This window comes from Enhydra lutris, unplaced genomic scaffold (genome assembly GCF_002288905.1).
Source record: "Enhydra lutris kenyoni isolate GAN:26980312 unplaced genomic scaffold, ASM228890v2 scaffoldscaffold56, whole genome shotgun sequence".
In the NCBI taxonomy this organism is placed as follows: domain Eukaryota; kingdom Metazoa; phylum Chordata; class Mammalia; order Carnivora; family Mustelidae; genus Enhydra; species Enhydra lutris.
This window is the reverse complement of record NW_019154140.1, coordinates 2599907-2619604: the sequence shown is the minus strand read 5'-3', so window position 1 is coordinate 2619604 and position 19698 is coordinate 2599907. Positions and strand designations below refer to the sequence as shown.

The following is a 19698-nucleotide window of genomic DNA, read 5'->3' as shown; positions in this document are numbered from 1 at the left end:
GAGCACATTGAAAATGACAGACTAGAGTTGGGGGGTCCAAAGGGGGCTCTTCTTAAAGTTAAGGGTAATGTTTTAGGAACCATTCAGTTATTCACATATTTCTAGTTACAACACAAATTATTGAGTAGAAGCAGCCAGTAGGGGTATTGATGGGACTCTTTTTGGTCAAGAGGTGAAATGGCATTTGGAGATAGAAGGAAAAGATATACAAGAGAACATCCTATCAAGAGCTTTATAGTCAAGAGAATAAAGTTGAGAAAAGTCATCACGGAAGCTTTTGAGATCAATTACGTTTGCACAATGAGTCCAAAAGTTAATCTGGAGTACTAGGATTACAAACTACAGTTCGATGGTGAATAAACTGATTTTACCCTAACTAGTCTCACATAAGGGAGCATAATCTTGATTTTACCAAGAGAAATGTAAATGTAAGCTTTCACTTACCAGAAGAATTTGGAGAAAGATCATAATTCTTAAGCCTGTGCAATATACGTATTAAGTTTATCCTGGATCTTACAGTTAGGAGTAAATATTGAAGTAGAATGCCTAGGTTTGAGTTCATGGAAGGAACTTTGGCAAATTAATATTTCTAAGAACTTGTTTTCTTGAAATAAAAACAGTGACTACCTGAAGAGGACATTTTTTTTTAGGGTTAAATGGAACAGTAGGTAAGGTGGTTAGCATTAGGGCCCATTATCTACAAGCTCGATGTATTTTGCTTACTATCACTTATCCAATAATTCTCTTTCTTCAAGGAGCTAAAAACCCAAATAGTATATAAGGCTGATAACACACTGAACAATTGGAAACAAGATCTACTAAAGCAAGTTATACTCTAGTATAAGAAAAATTAAATCGGACTGGACTTTTTTAAGTAAAATTTTTTGGAAATATGATATCCAGCAAAATAAGGTACAGTTCAGTGAATTTTCCAAAGTGAACACATCTGTGTAGTCAGCACCCAAACCAAGGCTATCAACACCCTAGAAATTCCCCCATGTACCCCATTATAGTCCTTATCCCCCTCCAAGGGTAACACCTATTCAGACATAAATATATATGTTTGCCAGACTTTGAACTTTATATAAATAGAACTTCGATAATTTGAGAGTCACAATATTACGTCTGTGAGATTCATGTTGTAACTGTAGTTTGTCACTGCAATCTAGTGGGAACATACAATTGTATTACTTATGAGTATGCAAATATGTTTTATATGATTCTCCACTTGACAAACATTTGAGATTGTTTTAAATTTGAGACTTAAAAATAATGCTGTTAAGAATATTTCTCACGTTTTTTGCATGGAGATCTTGTGGCTATGTAGACAGAAGTTGAATCTTAGTGTATGCACAGGTTTGGGTTTAGTATCTGTTTTGTGAGGGTGGTTGAATGAGAATTGTTTCACATCCTTGTCCATACTTGACATTATCAGGCTTTTGAATTTATAATCTTTGTGCATTTGTTAAACTTAGTAGATATTTACCTAGTAACTATTATGTGTTAGTGATATTTACAAAGCACTTTGTGGGACACCTGGGTGGCTCCGTTAAACATCTACTCAGGTCATGATCCCAGAATCCTGGGATTGAGTCCCGAGTCCCACATCAGGCTCCCTGCTCAGCGGGGAGTCTGCCTCTCCTTCTGCCTGCCATTCCCACTGCTTATGCACTCTTGTGCGCTCTCTTTCTCTCTCTGACAAATAAATAAATGAAGTCTTAAAGCACTTGGTCTGGAGGAGAACAATAGGAATGGGTCAGGAGATAAGAAATATTACATATTTTCAAAAAAGACTTTATATATTGCAACTAGTAGATATGGAGGAAACTTACATGCATATTACATATGAAGCAATAGCCCCAAGAGCAAATAACCTTCCCTTGGGTATTCCACCAAGCCTCTTTGTACTTCCACTCTAGTAGCTGGACTTGCCTAACATCCTGCCAGATCTGATATGTTAATACCAGGCACGGTTATTTTTTCTAATCCTTTTTACACTTCTCCTTCCTCATCTCTTCCCACAGTTGTGTAATGACTAATTCATGTAACACAACTCGTATTTCATAATATTCACAGTGGTTTTCCTTTCTAGTTTGAAACCTTACAACATAATTTTAAAATTAGAAAAGGAAGGATATAAATTAATAAAAATTAAGGGTTGCAGTAGTCCCTGAAAAAGGGGGAGAAGGGTGGGTATTATGAGAGGGACATGGAAGATATTGGACATAATATCCTGTGTCCTGACTTGAAAGGTGGATATTTTGTTTTATTGTTTTTAAAGCATACATTTTATATATCTTTCAGCTTGCTGTTCAATATACTGATAGTTGGACTGCTATTGGTTGCTATCTGGAAAAGATTTTAATGACTGAGTATGAAAGAACCAAGTATAAGCAAAAGCAATGAAAAAGGAAACAAACTAAACAATATTGAAGCAAATTGAAATTATTTTAGGATAAATATTGATTTTTAATTGGCTCTTAATATGAAGATTTGAAATATAAATACATTTAACAATAATTAGTAATTACATAAGCTATATATGAAAAAAGCCTTTGAGAATTTATTTTTTTAAGATTTTATTTATTTATTTGACAGAGATCACAAGTAGGCAGAGGGGCAGGTGGAGAGAGAGGAGGAAAGCAGGTTCCCCACTGAGCAGAGAGCCCGATGTGGGGCTTGATTCCAGGACCCTAAAACCATGACCTAAGCCAAAGGCAGAGGCTTTAACCCACTGAACCACCCAGGTACCCCGCCTTTGAAACTTTAATTTAAAAATATCAGATAAAAATCTTTGAGTCACATGTAAGAACTATACAGAAGTCTAAACAGTTAGCCATATATAAATACCTTTTGTTTTCTCAGATATAAATGTTTTTATTTTTTCCTTTCCAAATTTTTATTTAAATTCCAGTTAATATACAATGTAATATTCATTTCAGCTATAGAATTTAGTGATTCATCTTATAACACCCAGTACTGATATCACAAGAAATAAGGATGATTGTCATAATTTATTTTTGAGACATATTCATTTTAATGGGATCTTATTTAATAACAAATACTATAAACTAGTTCTAAAATATAATTAATTGAAATATTGTATCAAACAGATTTCTGTGGAATGTAACTTCGGTGTAGTCATTAAAATTGTCAGAAGAAGGCTTGTCCAAAGCAGAATCATTTTTGTTTCTAGCTTGTAATTTTTTCTGGGCATAAATATATATTTATGGAAGTTTTTTTTCATTATAATTAATTTTATCTATCATAAACCCAAATATAATATTTGATAGATAGAACCAGAAAGCATTTTCTATAATTAATAACATTCTATTTGGGATGCCATTAAAAATAGTGTAATAATTAAAATGTAGATTATGCTCTGTAAATGGTAATGTACTATATTTTTAGAAGAATGGAAGAATAAAAAGTCAATTTATACTGCCACATTAATAAAAAAAAGACACCCTATTCTGCCACCAGAGAGAATCCCCATTCTTCCAACTGAGGGAAAGTTCTCTAGTGTCGATTCCTGGGCGTTTGGAGGACTTTCACACCTAGTGGTATGGAAATTAACCAGGCATAGTTCCTTCCTCACTCCCAAGCATTTCTTTAGTGTTAGGGACCAGGCTCAAAAACAGTAGCTCATATGGAATACTGTCTCCATGCCAGCATTACTTTGCTGAAATTGGCAAGATCTCAATTTTAGATGAATCCAGGAGGATGCCCTTATCTCTGTTGATCCACAGGGCACCCCATAGTATCAGAACAACAACAACAATTTTGAAGAAAGATCTCTATTACATGAAGCTTTCTTTTCTGTGTTATTTTTGTAAAACAAAATTCACTACCTCATTCATATAAAACATTGCATATTTAAAAGATCTTTGTATATATTTTCTCATGTTTCATTCTACATGGCATATACTTACTTGTTCAGTAAACAGATGTGGTTTCTGTTCTTAAGTTTAGAATTCTCATAATTCTTCAACATCTTTAAAGTGTGAGTATATTTTGGTAGAAAGTCTAGCTGCTTTTCCTGCCACATAATTCATACAGGAAAATCATCCTAATATTCAATTTTGTTAAGCTATTCCCTTTATTTAGATATGGTAGAGTAAGTCATTTAAGAGAGCTTTGGAGATTTTTTTTGCATTTTATGAAATTCAATATTGTCTTCAAATTTGGCACTCAAGCTATGAGAATATTTTATAGTTTGTAAGTCGAAACACGGAGAAAACTTGGGAGTAAATCTCACTTATACATTGGGAATTTTTTAATATACTTTTTAATGCTTAGGAAAGCTCTAGAGAACTTTTTAAAAGAGAAATTGGTTGGAAAAATTTTAGCTGTGATTAAGATAATAAAAAGCAGATTCCTTTGGGGAGCCTATTTTCTTAGAAACTAAAATTTTGAAGTCCTGATATTAACTTTAGGATTTCATTCAGGTAACTGATGTCATAATAAGAGAGGGGCAATATATAAAACTGAGATGTATTCTATAATTCTAAAGAACTAAGAAATGACCTATTTGCCTTCTACCAAAGATGCCCCCATAATACAGGTATGCAGAAATTTGCATTTTCTCAGGGTGCTGGGTGACTCAGTTGAGCATCTGACTCTTGATTTAGACTCAGGTCATGATCTCAGTGTTGTGAGATGGAGCCCCACATCAGGCTCTATGCTGAGCTTGGAACCTGCTTAAGATTCTCTCTTGCTCTTTCTCACTCTCTTCCTCTCTCTCCCTCTGCCCCTCTCCCCACACTCAAGCTTGCTCTCTCTTTAAAGAAAAAAAAAAAAAAGATTGCATTTTCTCATTTGAAGAAACAATTTTTTAAAGTGAACCTATTAAATACATATCTAAAGAGTTAAATTGTGATTCTTAAAATACTTGAAAAACACTGTGGTCTTTCCCTTCTTTCCTTCCTTTCTTCCTTCCTTCCTCTTTTTCTTTTTTCTTTTCTTTCCTTTTTTTTCTTTTTAATAGAGGTTGAGATTTTAATTCTCATATAAGGCCACTAACCCTATCTTCCAAATAAATTTCAGTTAATAGTGCTCCTTATGCCAGTGTCTATACTGTTGTGCACTGTTCCTTTCTTATATAACTCTTTAATTTTCCTGGAATTAATAATAGCTTTGTTTAGGGGCACCTGGGTGGCTCAGTGGGTTAAACATCTGCCTTCAGCTCAGGTCATGATCCCAGGGTTCTGGGATGGAGTCCCACATCGGAATCCTTACTCAGCAGAGAGCCTGCTTCTCCCTCTCCCTCTGCTTGCCACTCCCTCTGCTTCTGCCCTCTCTTTCTCGCTATATCTCTCTCTGTCAAATAAATAAATAAATTTTTTTTAAAAAGCTTCATTTAAAATATTGCTTAGTTTTTTAATTGTCCAATCACTAGTGTTTCTCTCAGGTGCCTAAACAGGTATGTAAAAACTCCTTGAACATTTTTTCTTAAATGTCCAGATATTTCCTCTTTCCTAGACACCTTGCAGACAGATACCCTCCTCCAAAATAAATCTTCCTTCTCTGATCTGGCCTGGATGAACTTAACCTTGTTGTTCCATTCTCTCGTCCTGTTGAAGTCTTTTTACTCATCTTCAATTTTGGTGACATTTTCTTGCATCAGATAATTCTTTTCAAAATTTCCTCTCTCAAACACTTTTATGCATCTTCCTAAAAAAAAAAAAAAAACAGGTGAAAACATTTTTCCATCTTGCAAACATGGAAAGGTCTTTAATCAATTCTCGTATCTGACTTATAATTTCAATGGTTACAGAATTCTAGTTTGAGAAAAATTTCCCTCAGTTTTTTCCTACAATTTTTATTGAAGTATAATTAACATACAGTGTTGTTAGTTTCAGGTGTACAATATAATTCAGTAATTCCATACATTACTCAGTGCTCATAACAGTAAGTGTTCTCTTAATCCCTTTTATCTATTTCACACATCTCCCCACCCACTGCCCTTCTGGTAACCACCAATTCTCTGTATCTGAGTGGTTTTTTTTGGTCTGCTTTTTCTTTCTTCATAAATTCCACATATGAGTGTAATCATATGGTATTTGTCTTTCTGTCTGACTTAATGCACTTAAGCATTATACCCTCTAGGTTCATCCATGTTGCTGCAAATGCAAGATCTCATTCATTTTTATAGCTGAGTAACATTCCATTGTATAAATACACAACATCTTTATCCATTCATCTATGTATGGACACTTGGGTTGCTTCCATATCTTGGCTTGTAAATAATGCTGCAATAAACATACGGCTGCATACGTCTTTTCAAATTAGTGTGCTACACTTCTCTGTGACTTATTTTGTAATTGGAAGTTCGTACCTCTTAACCCCCTTTGTCTCTTTCACCCGTCTCCCACTCACTTCCCCTCCGGCAACTACCATTTTGTTCTGTGTATTTAAAAGTCTGGTGTGGGAGGTTTTTTCTTTGCATTTTTCTCTTTATCTTTTTTCTTTGTTTTGTTTCTTAAATCCCACATAAGTGAAATAAAAAATTTCCCTGCAATGTTTTAGACATTATCTTCCAACATTTGACCTACTTATTGAGAAGTCTGGTGATTCTGAATTCCGATCTGTGCTATGTGCCCTTTCTCTCTATACTGCTGAAGCTTTTGGTATCCTTATCCCTATCATTCCAATATTTCATGATGAGGCAACTTTGTGTGTTTAAAATTCAGTTTGCTAGTCATTTTTTAGGCCCTTTCATTAAGGAGACTTGTGTTCAGATTTTTTTTTATAATTTCTATGGAATGGTTTTCTTTACTGAACTCATTCTAGTTGGATACTGGGATTCTTGGATTGATCCCTTAATTCTCTTCATATTCTCCTATCTTTGTCATTTGGTTTTACTCAGTGGGAAACTGTTAATATCTAAACCATCTCCTGAGTTATTTCAGTTATGTTTTTAATTATCAGAGCTTTTTCTTGCCTTCTGATTATTTTGAGGTCATAGTAACCTATTATTTCATCAGACAATATTTACTCTCTTACATTAAAGTTTTTACATTACAGTTTTTGGAGCAGAGATTCTTGATTATCTCTTTAACTTTCATACCCTTTCTCTAAGATGATGGTGTGAATGGTTTTCTGTTTTTCCAACCAAAGATTTTCTTCAAAAGTTGATGATTTTCTGCAGCTGATTATTATTTAAAAATAAGGCACTAGAGAATTAATTGGAAACTCTGCATTTGCATAGAGTTTAGTCACTGGTTTTCCCTGTAAGTCAACACTTGAAGGTCCGTTCTTTTGGAGACCCAGCTTCTCAGAGAAGGACCCTCTAATGTCTTATCTGCAAGCAAGAATAATATGGGCAGAGAGACTAAGTAAGGGTCAAGAGTTCGATGTGTGGAATTCCACAACTTTTCCTTCGGCATTCCCAATTCAAAAGCTCCCCCATGCACACATTTAATTTCTGCAGAGAATAAGCTGCTGATCTTGCTAATGTGTGGAAGAGGAGCTGTGCCCCCGCCCCCCCTCCCCCACCTTGCATCTGTTGCCGAGCCTCTTGGCTCTGCCTGTGCAAGTTTGTCTTCCTTCTCATTGGTCTTCTTCATTCCTTTTATCCTCTTTAGATCTTCCAAAGTTATTGAAATGTATTTGATTCACTCTGACTTTGTGGGATGAAAAAAGATGACGAAGAGGAAATGAATACATGTGGTCACTCCACCACTTTTAACTGAAACTGGTTAATTTTTTTAATCAGATGTCTATTTGCCTTCCCTTCCAATTTCTCTTCCTTATGCCCACTGTGACTATAATTTAAGGTGTACCTGATGTGTTTTTCAGTATCTAGGTAAGCAGATTTTTTTCCCCAGGGAGAACAAGATAGGCTTTTACTGGAATTCCACTGTGGTGATTACCCTTCTATCTCACCACTGAATGAAATCTGAATGTATGAGCCTTGCACAATCCCTATGTTCCATTCAAGCGTTTCATAGAGAAAGCCATGTCATTGACTGTATTTTCACCATTTTATATTTCCTCAGGATTAGGAGAGGAAGAAAAAAGAAAGGGGAATGGAAGATTAATATGCATTTAGAGAATTGTGTCAAGAACTGTTTTAGGTTATTCATATGTTATCCTTTAATCTCACAACTACCTGAGGTAGGTCTTATTATTGCCAGTCTCTGATGAGATAACTGAAGATCAGCAAGGTTAAGCACATAGCCCAAGGTTGCTCAACCAATGACAGTGGAGATTAAAATGTGGGTGCCCGATTCCAAATCCTGTGCTCTTTTATTCTGTCCTCTACTTCCAAAAGTAAAAACCGTGAAACCCCACCTGAAACTTGACCCAAAGAATTCATTTTTAATCTAATTAAGATAATTCTGAAATTAGCTAAAATTCATTGAAATTAATCCCTAAAATATTCTTGCATCACAGCTATTATTACATATGATAAGTAGACATAAATATGTTCAATGGATACTATTCTTTTGATTTCAACTCTGACCTTGTCTTATGAAAGCATTCACAGATCTCATTTTTTACTTCTCATCTGAGAATTCTCTTTGTATATTCCTTTCCAGACCTTTATAACTCTATGTGAAATCAAGCTTCTTGGCCTTATTTCTGTTCACTCACAAAGCCAGCACAAAAACACTTGGAGAAATCTGAAATGGTAAATCCTGGTATTCCGCTGGCACTTGATTTTAAGAATTTTGTAAATGTTACTATAGCAATGCCTTAAAAGTCAATATTTTTTAAAAGGCATGCTTTCGTCATTATTCTGATCTTTTTACCTTTTTATGGTCTACCTGTACTGAATAGTTTTCTACTTTGTTCCATCCAGGGAGGCAGAGGCTCATGATTCTGGATGTAGGCTCCCAGGGGACGAGGGTGGGGTTTTCAGCATGGAATGTGTCATATGGTCTTACGAAAGGAACTTCCCAGTTGTTGTGAGTTGTATAAAGACATTAAGAAAAAGTAAACTTACAATAATGGCCCCTAAAGAATTATCAAAATTAGTCAAGATTTATATTCCTCATATTGACAATAACATTTATCCTTGTTATTGCAAAGATTTATGTTACTCAATGAGTCGATAAAAACTCTAAACAGGAACTCTTTAGATAAGTTACACTTGCTAAACAGATTTTATAGAAGAGTCTGAAATGTTCATTACCGCCAAACTATACTATACTATTATATACTACACTTGATCTTAGCCCAAAGGCCGAGAAGCGATTATACTATACCATTAGAAAGCTAAAAGAATAAATTACAAGACTTAAACTAATGATAAATCTTCCTATTTCTTTTGCTATGGATAGTGCTTACATTTTGAATTAGGATTACATTTACTATTTCATATAGCAAAATAAATTTTGGCATCTTTGTAGTAATTTTTCATCAAATCTTATTATTGAAGGAAACTAATCCAATAATTGAGTATTTTAGTTATCTTTCACTGAGGTGACTTTTCATTCTGATTTTCTAGTATTTTGTGTGTAGAAAATAATATTATATGGTAAATGAAAATTTCTGTGAAGTACTTGCATTAATTATTGCAACTTTACTTCAGGTTTTATATTTGAAAGTGAAAATAATCACAAAAATTTTCCAAAGTCATAATTTAGAAAATATTAACGATTATCTTATAATTATCTTTAAACAGTACTTCCAATTGAATTAACCAAATTAATTACACATGAGATACTATTAGCTTTGAACCATAAATTCATTGTGTACATAAATATATACAATATACATAAATATTTAGAAATAGTATTTTCGAACATGAAATAGAAATTAAAATGTTATTATTAGCCCAATGATGTGAATGTAAAGAAAGTTTGCTAGATATGTTTGTTAATAATATATTTCTTTGTCCTTTAAGTTGGGACTCAAAACATTTTTGCAAATGAATCTGACTTTAAAAAATGTTATATGTCTGAAGTTGCAAATTTTAAATTAGAGGCAAATAGAGTATGAACTGTTTCAGTAGTGATTATTTTTAGGACCAAATGCTGTCTTGGTTTATTAAAGCTGCATAGTCAAAGAATGTCTGTAACAGGTTAAAAAGAATTTTCAAACTCCATTTAACTTTAAAACTCTAGGTATAATCTTTCAGGAAATAGTATGAATAGGGTCCCTGTTGATAGATTTAGTATCTTACTTTTTAGTGCACATATGCATTGCATTAAAGGAACAGCAGTACTATTTTGCAGAGTTGACATCCTACTCTTAATATGCATATTTTGTCATTTTTTGTTTAAACACAGGAATACCCTATTCTAGTATACTCTGGCTATTTATTCTAACTATGTTAATGTTTTACTTCTTTAATAACTGAGGAGAACTCCATTTAAAATAGGGTTCCACCAATGTGGGGCATGCTCCTAATTACTGAGTAATTGTATAAAACTCATATCTAAGATTTTACTGTAATTGGGCTCTGCTCTTAGCTATGTAGGTGTTACTGGCTTGATGAAGATTTCAAAAACCATGCTTTTCCTGGGATTCAGAGACAGCCTCTTTATCTTATTTAGAGAATGTTACAGGCTTCTTAAAAATCAAAAGGAATAGATAAAACATATATGCATGAATGCATGCCCACAAGTGATTTACTCCACAAAATATCTAATTTATGGTCTGTCTTGATCTGAAACTATCATTTCCTTGTATCATTTCATAGATAAATCTTGTTTTGTGATACTGTTATAAAGACATTTAACATATAATCACCAAAGCATTAAAAAAAAAAGGCGCACCTGGGTGGCTCAGTCGTTAAGTGTAAGCATCTGCCTTCAGCTCAGGTCATGATCCCAGGGTCCTGGGATCCAGCCCAGCATCTAGGGCTTCCTGCTCGGTGGGGAGCCTGCTTCTTTCTCTCCCACTCCCCCTACTTGCCCTCTCTCACTGTGTCTCTCTCTGTCAAATAAATAAAATCCTAAAAAAAAAAAGCTATGGTCAAAATTTTCCATTAAAAAATTTAACTTTACTACAGAAGCATAACATAGTTCAGTTTTGAAAAAGACGAAACTAAAGATAAATAATACATGTCCCTATATTGAGAAATTCATTGATTATTTGGAATGCCACTTAAGGCAAAGGAAAACACAACTAATTCTCTTAAATTATTTCAAGAGACACTCTAATACCTGATTATATTTTAGCTATAATTGTGTTTAAATCAAAGCCACTCCATTTTGTACATTATAATTTGATGCTTCTCCAGTTGCACTTGAGGGAATGATTTCTGGATTTAGATTTGTAATGTGTAATGATTGCATTTCTGTATGTTTAGCTTTCCTAAAACAAAAAAATTATGTGAACACTTTTGTTACCTAGTAGTGGGAGTTCCTTGTTTGAGGAAATTAGCAATTATCACCATACAATGAACAATTGGATAGATGTGACACCCAGCCATTTGGTTGTGAGTGCTTATGTTTTCAGCAGATAACTAACAGATGATGTGGTATCTAGAAATAAAGAAAAAATTCACTTCATCTAATTTTTTCCAGTTTTATTGGATATAATTGACATACATAACTGTGTAAGTTTAAGGTACACAGCATAACGATTTGATATATTATGAATGATTATTGATATAAGTTTGGTTAGCATCTATCATCTCATACAGATATGATAAAAAACAAAAAAATTCCTTGTGATCTCTTAGAATTTACTCACAACAATTTCCTATATATATTATGGCAGTATTCACTGTAGTCATGCTATACCTAGTACTTACGAAGTGTGTACCTTTGATCACCTTTTTCCAATTCACCTCCCCCACCCACCTCTGGTAACCACAAATCTGATCTCTGAGTTGTTTCTTTTCTTAAGACTCCACATATAAGTGTGATCATATGGTATTTATCTTTCTCTGACTTATTTCACTTAGCATAATTCCCCTGAGGTCCATCTATGTTGTTGCAAATAGCAGGATTTTCTCCAGGTTTATGGTAGAATAATATCCCATAGTATATATGTATACCACAGCTTCTTTATCCATTTGTTCATTGATGGACCTACGTTGTTTCCGTGTCTTGGCTTTTGTAAGTATTGCTGCTATGAATGTAGGGGTGCAGATATCTTTACAAGTTTGTGTTTTCATTTCCTATGGGTGAATTCTCAGAAGAAATGACTGGATCATATGGTAGTTCTATTTTTAATTTTTTGACAATCCTCTGTGCTATTTTCCACAGTGGTTGTAACAGTTTACAATTTCAGCAACAGTTCACAAGGGTTCCCTTTCTTTACATCAACACCAGAGTAATTATTTCTCTCTCTCTCTCTCTTTTTTTTTTTTTTTTGATGATGATAATCCTAACAGGTATAATGTGATAGCTCATTGTGGTTTTGATTTGCATTTCCCTGATGATTACTGATGTTGAGTATCTTTTCGTGCATCTGATCCATTTCCTAGAACTGGAGCTAAATAAAATTCATTGTTCTATTTTGTTTTAACAATTTAAGTGTCTAGAATCAACATCTTTAACAAACTGTCAATTCACTCTTCTGTAATATTTTTTTTTTAAGATTTTATTTATTTATTTGACAGAGAGAGAGAGATCACAAGTAGGCAGAGAGGCAGGCAGAGAGAGAGGAGGAAGCAGGCTCCCTACCGAGCAGAGAGCCCAATGCGGGTCTCGATCCCAGGACCCTGGGATCATGACCTGAGCTGAAGGCAGAGGCTTTAACCCACTGAGCCACCCAGGCACCCACTTCTGTAATATTTTTAACAAAATAATCACACCTCAAATATCAAAAAGTAATCTTATCCTAGAATTATGCACAACTTTAAAAACAAGAATAGACTTGTTCCAGGTTAATCCTATTAGAATGGTTAATTCCAAAATTCCATCTTGGAACTGAAAGTGCCATCCAAGGAGATTCTATTGCATTTTTAGGGCTTGCAAATTCTCCATTTGTTTCACATGTTTTCTTTTCCATACATAGATATTTGTCTTTACCTAATTTATAGGAATAGTCAGTTCAGGTTATCTGTATTTGGTGTTGCTACTTCTGAAGTGGATTGTATCCTACATTTTATTGGTACTCAGGAAAACATATCTCAGAATTTAAGACGATGTCAACTAAGGACAATAGAGGTGATTTTTAAGAGTTCTCTTGACAAGAATGTTGGAAACTATATAGTGTTAATAAAATCTCAAGGGAGTAGGACAGTATCCAGAATATAAAATAGAAGAAAAAAAATTGCTGGGGTGCCAGAGGAAAAAAAATTCTCATGTTTGAGTATCCTATCAAGTGAGCTATTTTGTGGTATCTTACAAATCAGAATGTATTGTGGTATGAGAGAAAGAGGGTAGCATTTCACTAGTTATTTACTTTATGACTACCTCATTCCAACTAAAACATTATTCTTTGCCTAAGTGTTCTCTTTTACTTAAATCCTCACGTGGAACTCATCAGACATGATAAAATAATGTATTTACTCTTCTTCAAAGGAAGAGGAGTAAAGGAAGAGGAAAGGAAGCACTACTTTAAAAGTGTGACCAGGCATAATTTACTTTGCAGTTCTTTGATTTTGTACTTTTTGTCTAACTTTCCTAGAGAAACTTTTTGTTTATAAAGCAATAAATATATTTCAAGGAATTTTAAATGTTTTAATAAATTACTTTAGATTTTAACAAAAACAAATAAGAATTGCTTGCAACAAGGATCAACATCAATTAATCAGCCAATATTTATTGTACCTGCCATTTTGTGGGTGATGTGGGTAATCTCTAAAAGGTCCTTGACCTCCAGAAGTCTGGGTAGATAAAGTGTGTGACAAAAGTAGAAAATGATGAAGTGAGAAAAACAGTGAGACTCAGAAGAATTCAGAGAAGTGAAAGATTGATATGTATTTACCTTAGACATGGGACTGACTTAGAGCTTTAAGGATAAGTCACATTTAGAAAGCACCAGGGGAAGTGATTAGTTGAGGTAAAAGGAAACAACATAAATTAGGCGCTCTTATTGAGTGAACATGAAATACCTAAGTAGAGCAACACTGCATGTTGAAAAGTAACGGATATAAGGTCAGAAAGATATGCTGACTGAAATTTAGTGGATCAAGAAAACAAGGAAGAATATAAGTTTAGATTTGCTATTAAAGATCATAGAGAGCCATTGTCAGTTTTGGAACAAAAAAATGTTTATGTTTAATAATAGTCTTGGTTAAAAATTGGAATAATGAAGAAGAGAAAGATGATGTTGAGTTAGAGTAGGAGACACTGTTCAGTCTTGTGAAAAATAATCTTGACTTTGACAGTGTACTACAATGTGTGAGTTTAACTTCCATTCATAGATATTGCTCAGAGAGGAAATATATTGCTCAATTCTAAAGGAGGATCTTCAGTGTCCCCTATTTGTATTCTATAGTTTTGTAAATGAATTGCTCATTCTTATCAGAAATATCAATAATTTACTGCATAGCTACTGTGTGATTCTTGGATTCTTGGCAGTGTTAGAACTCTGAGAATTTTACAAAACAGACACGTGGACAATGTCCATATAGGGATATTAAACAAATACGTGAGCACCCATTTTTTCCATCAGCAAGCCCACTTCTTCAAAACTGAGTTTAAATATCATCTTCTCCTTGAGTACTTATCAAACATCCCAGAAAAGAATGGCTACTTTTCAGAATTCCTTAAATCCATAATTTTTATTGTATTATTTTAATTGTCCTTATGTCGTGTGTATTATTCCTGATCTTTATTGGGTTTAATATTATCTATGCTCTACTTTGGTATTATTTATTTAATCGGTGGTATGTGTCATTTAAATTATAAGTACTTTGAGAATAAATAAAGGGCAAAAGCAAGAGATGTTTAATGAATCTGTGTCTGCAACTCTTGGCATATGGTAGAAACTCAATAATCACAAAATGAATAAGATTCTAAATGTTTTTACATCTTCCATAAGAACACCTATGTTGATCTTAAATATTCACAGTAATGCTTACTTTTTAAAAGAGGCTGACAGGAAGAGTAGTGAATATTCTTCTGTTCTAAAGATCATAAAGATTAGAAAAAATAATATATACCTAAGGGGAAAAGCATTATTTCCATGTGTGAACATGTACATATACTTTGTGATGATATATGCCTGATAATAATATGTGATTTTTTGGTATAAATCATACCATACTCTTTGAAAAATAGACAGGGAAGACAAGAAACTGAAAAGTACTCAAGTCAGGAAGAGTAGAGCAAGTGGGTAGATCCAGAAGAGAAGGTCAATAGGAAAGAATGCACAAATTATTAAGATCCCTTAGAGGTTTTCACAGAATTAAGTATGTTCTAAGTGACATGTAAGGCGTTAAAGAGAGCATTCGGGATATGGTAATAAGTCTTAATAATCAAGATACTATTAAATTAGTTGCCTACACAAATGAGATACAGTATTACAGATAATATAAAAAGATAAATTACACCCCCACTATTTTTTTATTTGAAATATTTAAAGCATTTAATAGTCTGTATTAGATACTCTAACAGTCTTTGAACTGATAGATAAAATGTATAATATATTATCTCATGCTCTCTGAACTCAGTATATGTTTCTAAATGAAACCATATGTGAACAGCTGTCTCAGAGGTATGAGAGGAGTTGTCTGGAATCCATGTCTTTGCTTAACTTTTCCTTGGTACATATGTCACATTGAAAATTTCCAACATCCTGAGACTATACAAAGAACAACAGCTAATATTTACTGAGGATGTACACTTGTAATAGGACTGGATTTGACTTTTCATATTCTTGATCTCATCTGCATCCTGATCTCATCTGCTGTAATACTGGTCTTACTATCTCCATTTTATAAATGGGGAAGTGGAGTCTTGGACTGGTAACGAAATGTGCCTGGAGTTGTGCAAGTATTAAGATGCAGACATGGTATTCAATACCAGAGTTCAAGCTCTTCCCACTACATTGTCCTGGCTTCACTCATTAAATGGCTAACTGGCTGAAAAATGAAGTCAAATTATTATTTCACTTATACCTTTACAGAGAATTTCCTTTTTTTTTTTTAAGATTTTATTTATTTATTTGACACAGAGAGAGATCACAAGTAGGCAGAGAGGCAGGCAGAGAGAGAGGGAAGCAGGCTCCGTGCTGAGCAGAGAGCCTGATGCGGGGCTCGATCCCAGAACCCTGAGATCATGACCTGAGCCGAAGTCAGAGGCTTTAATCCACTGAGCCACCCAGGCACCCCAATAATTTCCTTTTTAAAAAAACTGAATACATTAGAGGGTTGCTAGTATAGAGAAAACTTTTCCCAGATTGATTTAAAAAAAAAAACCAAAACTGAACTGAATTGCACTTAAAAATAATTTTTCTTCTTTCTCCATCCCTGCATAAAGAAATCATTGCATTTTTTTAATCCAAAATATACTTTGCAGTGTGGGAAACATGGGGTTAAAAATAAAATAGGTGGTGACCATACAAAATTAAAATTAAATCATGTGTGATAACAGGAGTTAGCTTCAGATAGTCTTTACCTTTAAAAGATCTAAAACATTTATATACTAGAAGAATACTTGCTATACTGTAGACGATCAGTACTATTTATGGAATTAATGGATACCTTATGGTATCAACATCCATTGATGGTCCCGGGCAGATGGACAGATTTTAAATTCTAATCAGAAGAACCAAAGTTATGTCTTAATGAAAACGTCAAAGCAATGATGTTTTGACTCTTCATTTTATACATTTTGATGATAAATTAGTCAAGATAAAATTAATTAAGCATATTTGTTTATTTTTCAGTGCTCAGCTTCTTGTGGTAAAGGTTTAAAGTATCGTGAGGTGCTTTGCATTGACCAATTCCAAGGAAAAATAGAAGAAAAATATTGCAGTCACCTACAGAAACCTCGAACTCAAAAAGCTTGTAGATCTGTCAGATGCCCTTCATGGAAAGCCAATAGATGGAAGGAGGTATGAGATGTATTTTATAATTATAAACATATTTTTGCATGTAAAAAGAAAATCTCAAGTCTGTTTCAATAACCTTGAAGGTTTTACTCCACTAAAATGTGTTTTATTCTGTTATACATTTTTTGCACTATGTTCTGAATTAATGTACAGTGTTAACACGTTTACTAAGTCTATAGTTAATAATTTGTTGATTTTTCTGTGACTGTGAACTTTTCTTTTTCTCCCTTTTTTTTAAAAGATTTTATTTATTTATTTGACAGAGAGATAGAGAGAGAGCACAAGTAAGCAGAGCGGCAGGCAGAGGGAGAAGGAGAAACAGGCTTCTTGCTGAGCAGGGAGCCCGATATGGGGCTCAATCTCAGGACCCTGGGATCATGACCTGAGCCAAAGGCAGACACTTAATGACTGAGCCACCCAGGTGCCCCAGTGACTGTAAACTTTTCAAGAAATTCTTTTACTGAATATCAGGGATGGGGGGCTACTGATAATCATATTGTTCCAGATAGTCTAAAGGTAAAGTATAGATGATGATATATTTAGTGACTGCCTTGTTGCCACACCACAGTCTTGGATTTGAACTAAGGTTACATGTTGGAGAAGGGACTGGTAGGTTCTAAACAGGATCCTAACTGGAGTTGTTTAAGAGTTAGGGACACGTCAGAGCTAGGGAGCCTGAGCTGGTCTAAGGCTAGAGTGGACATACTTGGAAAGACTTAGCCAAAATGAAGATGATATATACATGAGATCCAGACTGAGAACTCGGTTAATAAGAGAAAGATGACTGATAGCTACCCTGGCATCCTCGGGGAAGTAAGCCCAAAATCTAAATTGGGGGTTGCATGCATGTGATCGTGGTTATCAAATGAAGACCAGATTGGGAAGTAGCAAAGAGGTAAAAGCTATAAGTGAAGTGGGAAATTTTCACCAGAGTAATTCCCGGGGGCCTGATTTCAATGGGGATAGGCTCTCCACATAATGGTCTGGCTGCTCTCAGCAGGACCTAAAGGGGCTTAGCCATTTCTTAAAGGGCAGAGTTTTCAGAAGGAAAGAAAACCTCTCTTCTGCTGATGCAGCTTCCTTGCTTCTGTGTGATGTTGGAGCGATGTCTATTAAAGATAGGGGTTCATAGAGGAGCTGGAAGAAGTGGGGTTCCCCTGGGTTCCTAAGTCATCATCATTTACTCTGTGAGGTTAGAGTCGTGGGGCAGGGCATCAGTTTTGCATGGCACTGTGTCAGCACATCATTGTTACTGAAGGAAATGCTCCCAAATTGAGCATCTCCGATTTCTCTGTAGAAGAGAAAGCCTCTGTCAAGTGTTCATAGGCTGAGAACAGTGCTTCATATTTGGCTGAAAACTGGGAGCAAACATATTTGTTTCTCATCCCACACACACAAAAAAACCCCATGTATCTCGAGAATTTGCTTCAACACTGAATTTTGGTAAAGTAATAAAATTATTTTTTCGGGCTTTAGGAAAGGCTACAATTTAAAAGATTTTCCTTAACCTATTTTATTTTATAAATGCCACTACTACCTACTAAGTTGTTTAAGAAAGAAAGACTGGATCATTCTGTCTCTTTCTCTCTTGACCTTGAAGTCAGTCACTCAACAGGTTCTTCTGATTCTCTTTCAAAGTAACTCTTGAATCTCCTTGCAAACATTCCAGTCTAGTCCATCATCTGTTCCCAGGTGTACAATGGCCTCCATATATGTATTTTTGCCATTATTTACTTGCATATAGTGTGAGCTCTAGTATAACTCAAATATCCTTGTATGTCTTACTATCTTCTGTGATTGGCGAGTCAACAACTTAACCCATGCCTACTTCTTCAGCATGGTCTCAGGCCACAGAATCTCAGGGACAATGGATAACTTGCTCACTAAGCACCTAACTCAGTATCTAGCTGAACACTTCTTATTTTGAATATTGTGATTTAGTTGCAAAAAACACTTTCCAACTCTTAATTTACATATTTGTCATATTGTGGTTTTTTGCTTCAGGTCAGGGTTTGCCTTATTTTATCTGGACCAAGATGTGAAAAGTGGTTTTCTCCCAAAGGGTGAAACACTGAACGCAGCGTGTGGCAGGGACCTCCTAATTCTGACATCAGCTGAACCAAGGGGGGATGGGTGTGGAAGTGGAAAAGGCTTTTTGCTTCTTGGCCACCAGATTCCTATTGATTCCCCACGATTTCCTTGCTGCTATGGTTGGTATTCACAGGGGACGCTTTCTGACCCTTGACCTCCAGACGCACAACAGGGAATCAATCATCAGTGCTAACAAATTGGCCTTGGCTTACCACCAAGTATGAAATTATATAAGACTCACTTGCATGAACATGTTTAAGGGGTTTCTAAGATACAGATATGAATATTCAAAGACTATAAAAAACACAGATGCTTTTGTACAGAGTCTGCTTTCTTCTCTTTGACTTGGTTTTCCTTGTCATAGAAATTAGCTTCATACACCCACGCAGTCCTCAACTCTCTGCCAGAAACAAATGACCATTTGTGAAGTCGTTGGCTTTTGATTTATTCTATAAAATGTACCCACATGAAGTTAACAATTGCAGGCTGTCACTGCTCTACATGTAATAATATATTCAGCAGAAGTGTAATTTCAGAGGTAGTTACGAGATAATCACTGGTTGCTACTTTGTTCCGACTGTATAAATTGTAACATTGCTTTAGTATAATCACTCACTATAAAATTATTTCATTTTATTACTATTTTACATTATACCTCAAATGGAAAGACTCATTTAGAAAATTGTGACCACAGAGGTG

At 34.7% G+C, this 19698-nt stretch overlaps 1 protein-coding gene across 1 annotated transcript in view; it reads left to right on the top strand.

Moving 5' to 3' along the window:
* LOC111157931 (ADAM metallopeptidase with thrombospondin type 1 motif 20) overlaps positions 1-19698 on the top strand; it is a 181166-nt gene that overhangs the window by 112007 nt on the left and 49461 nt on the right. The window contains exon 29 of the mRNA XM_022519672.1: positions 16744-16911. Coding sequence (XP_022375380.1) covers positions 16744-16911 — 168 coding nt within the window. The remainder of the gene's footprint in view (positions 1-16743; positions 16912-19698) is intronic.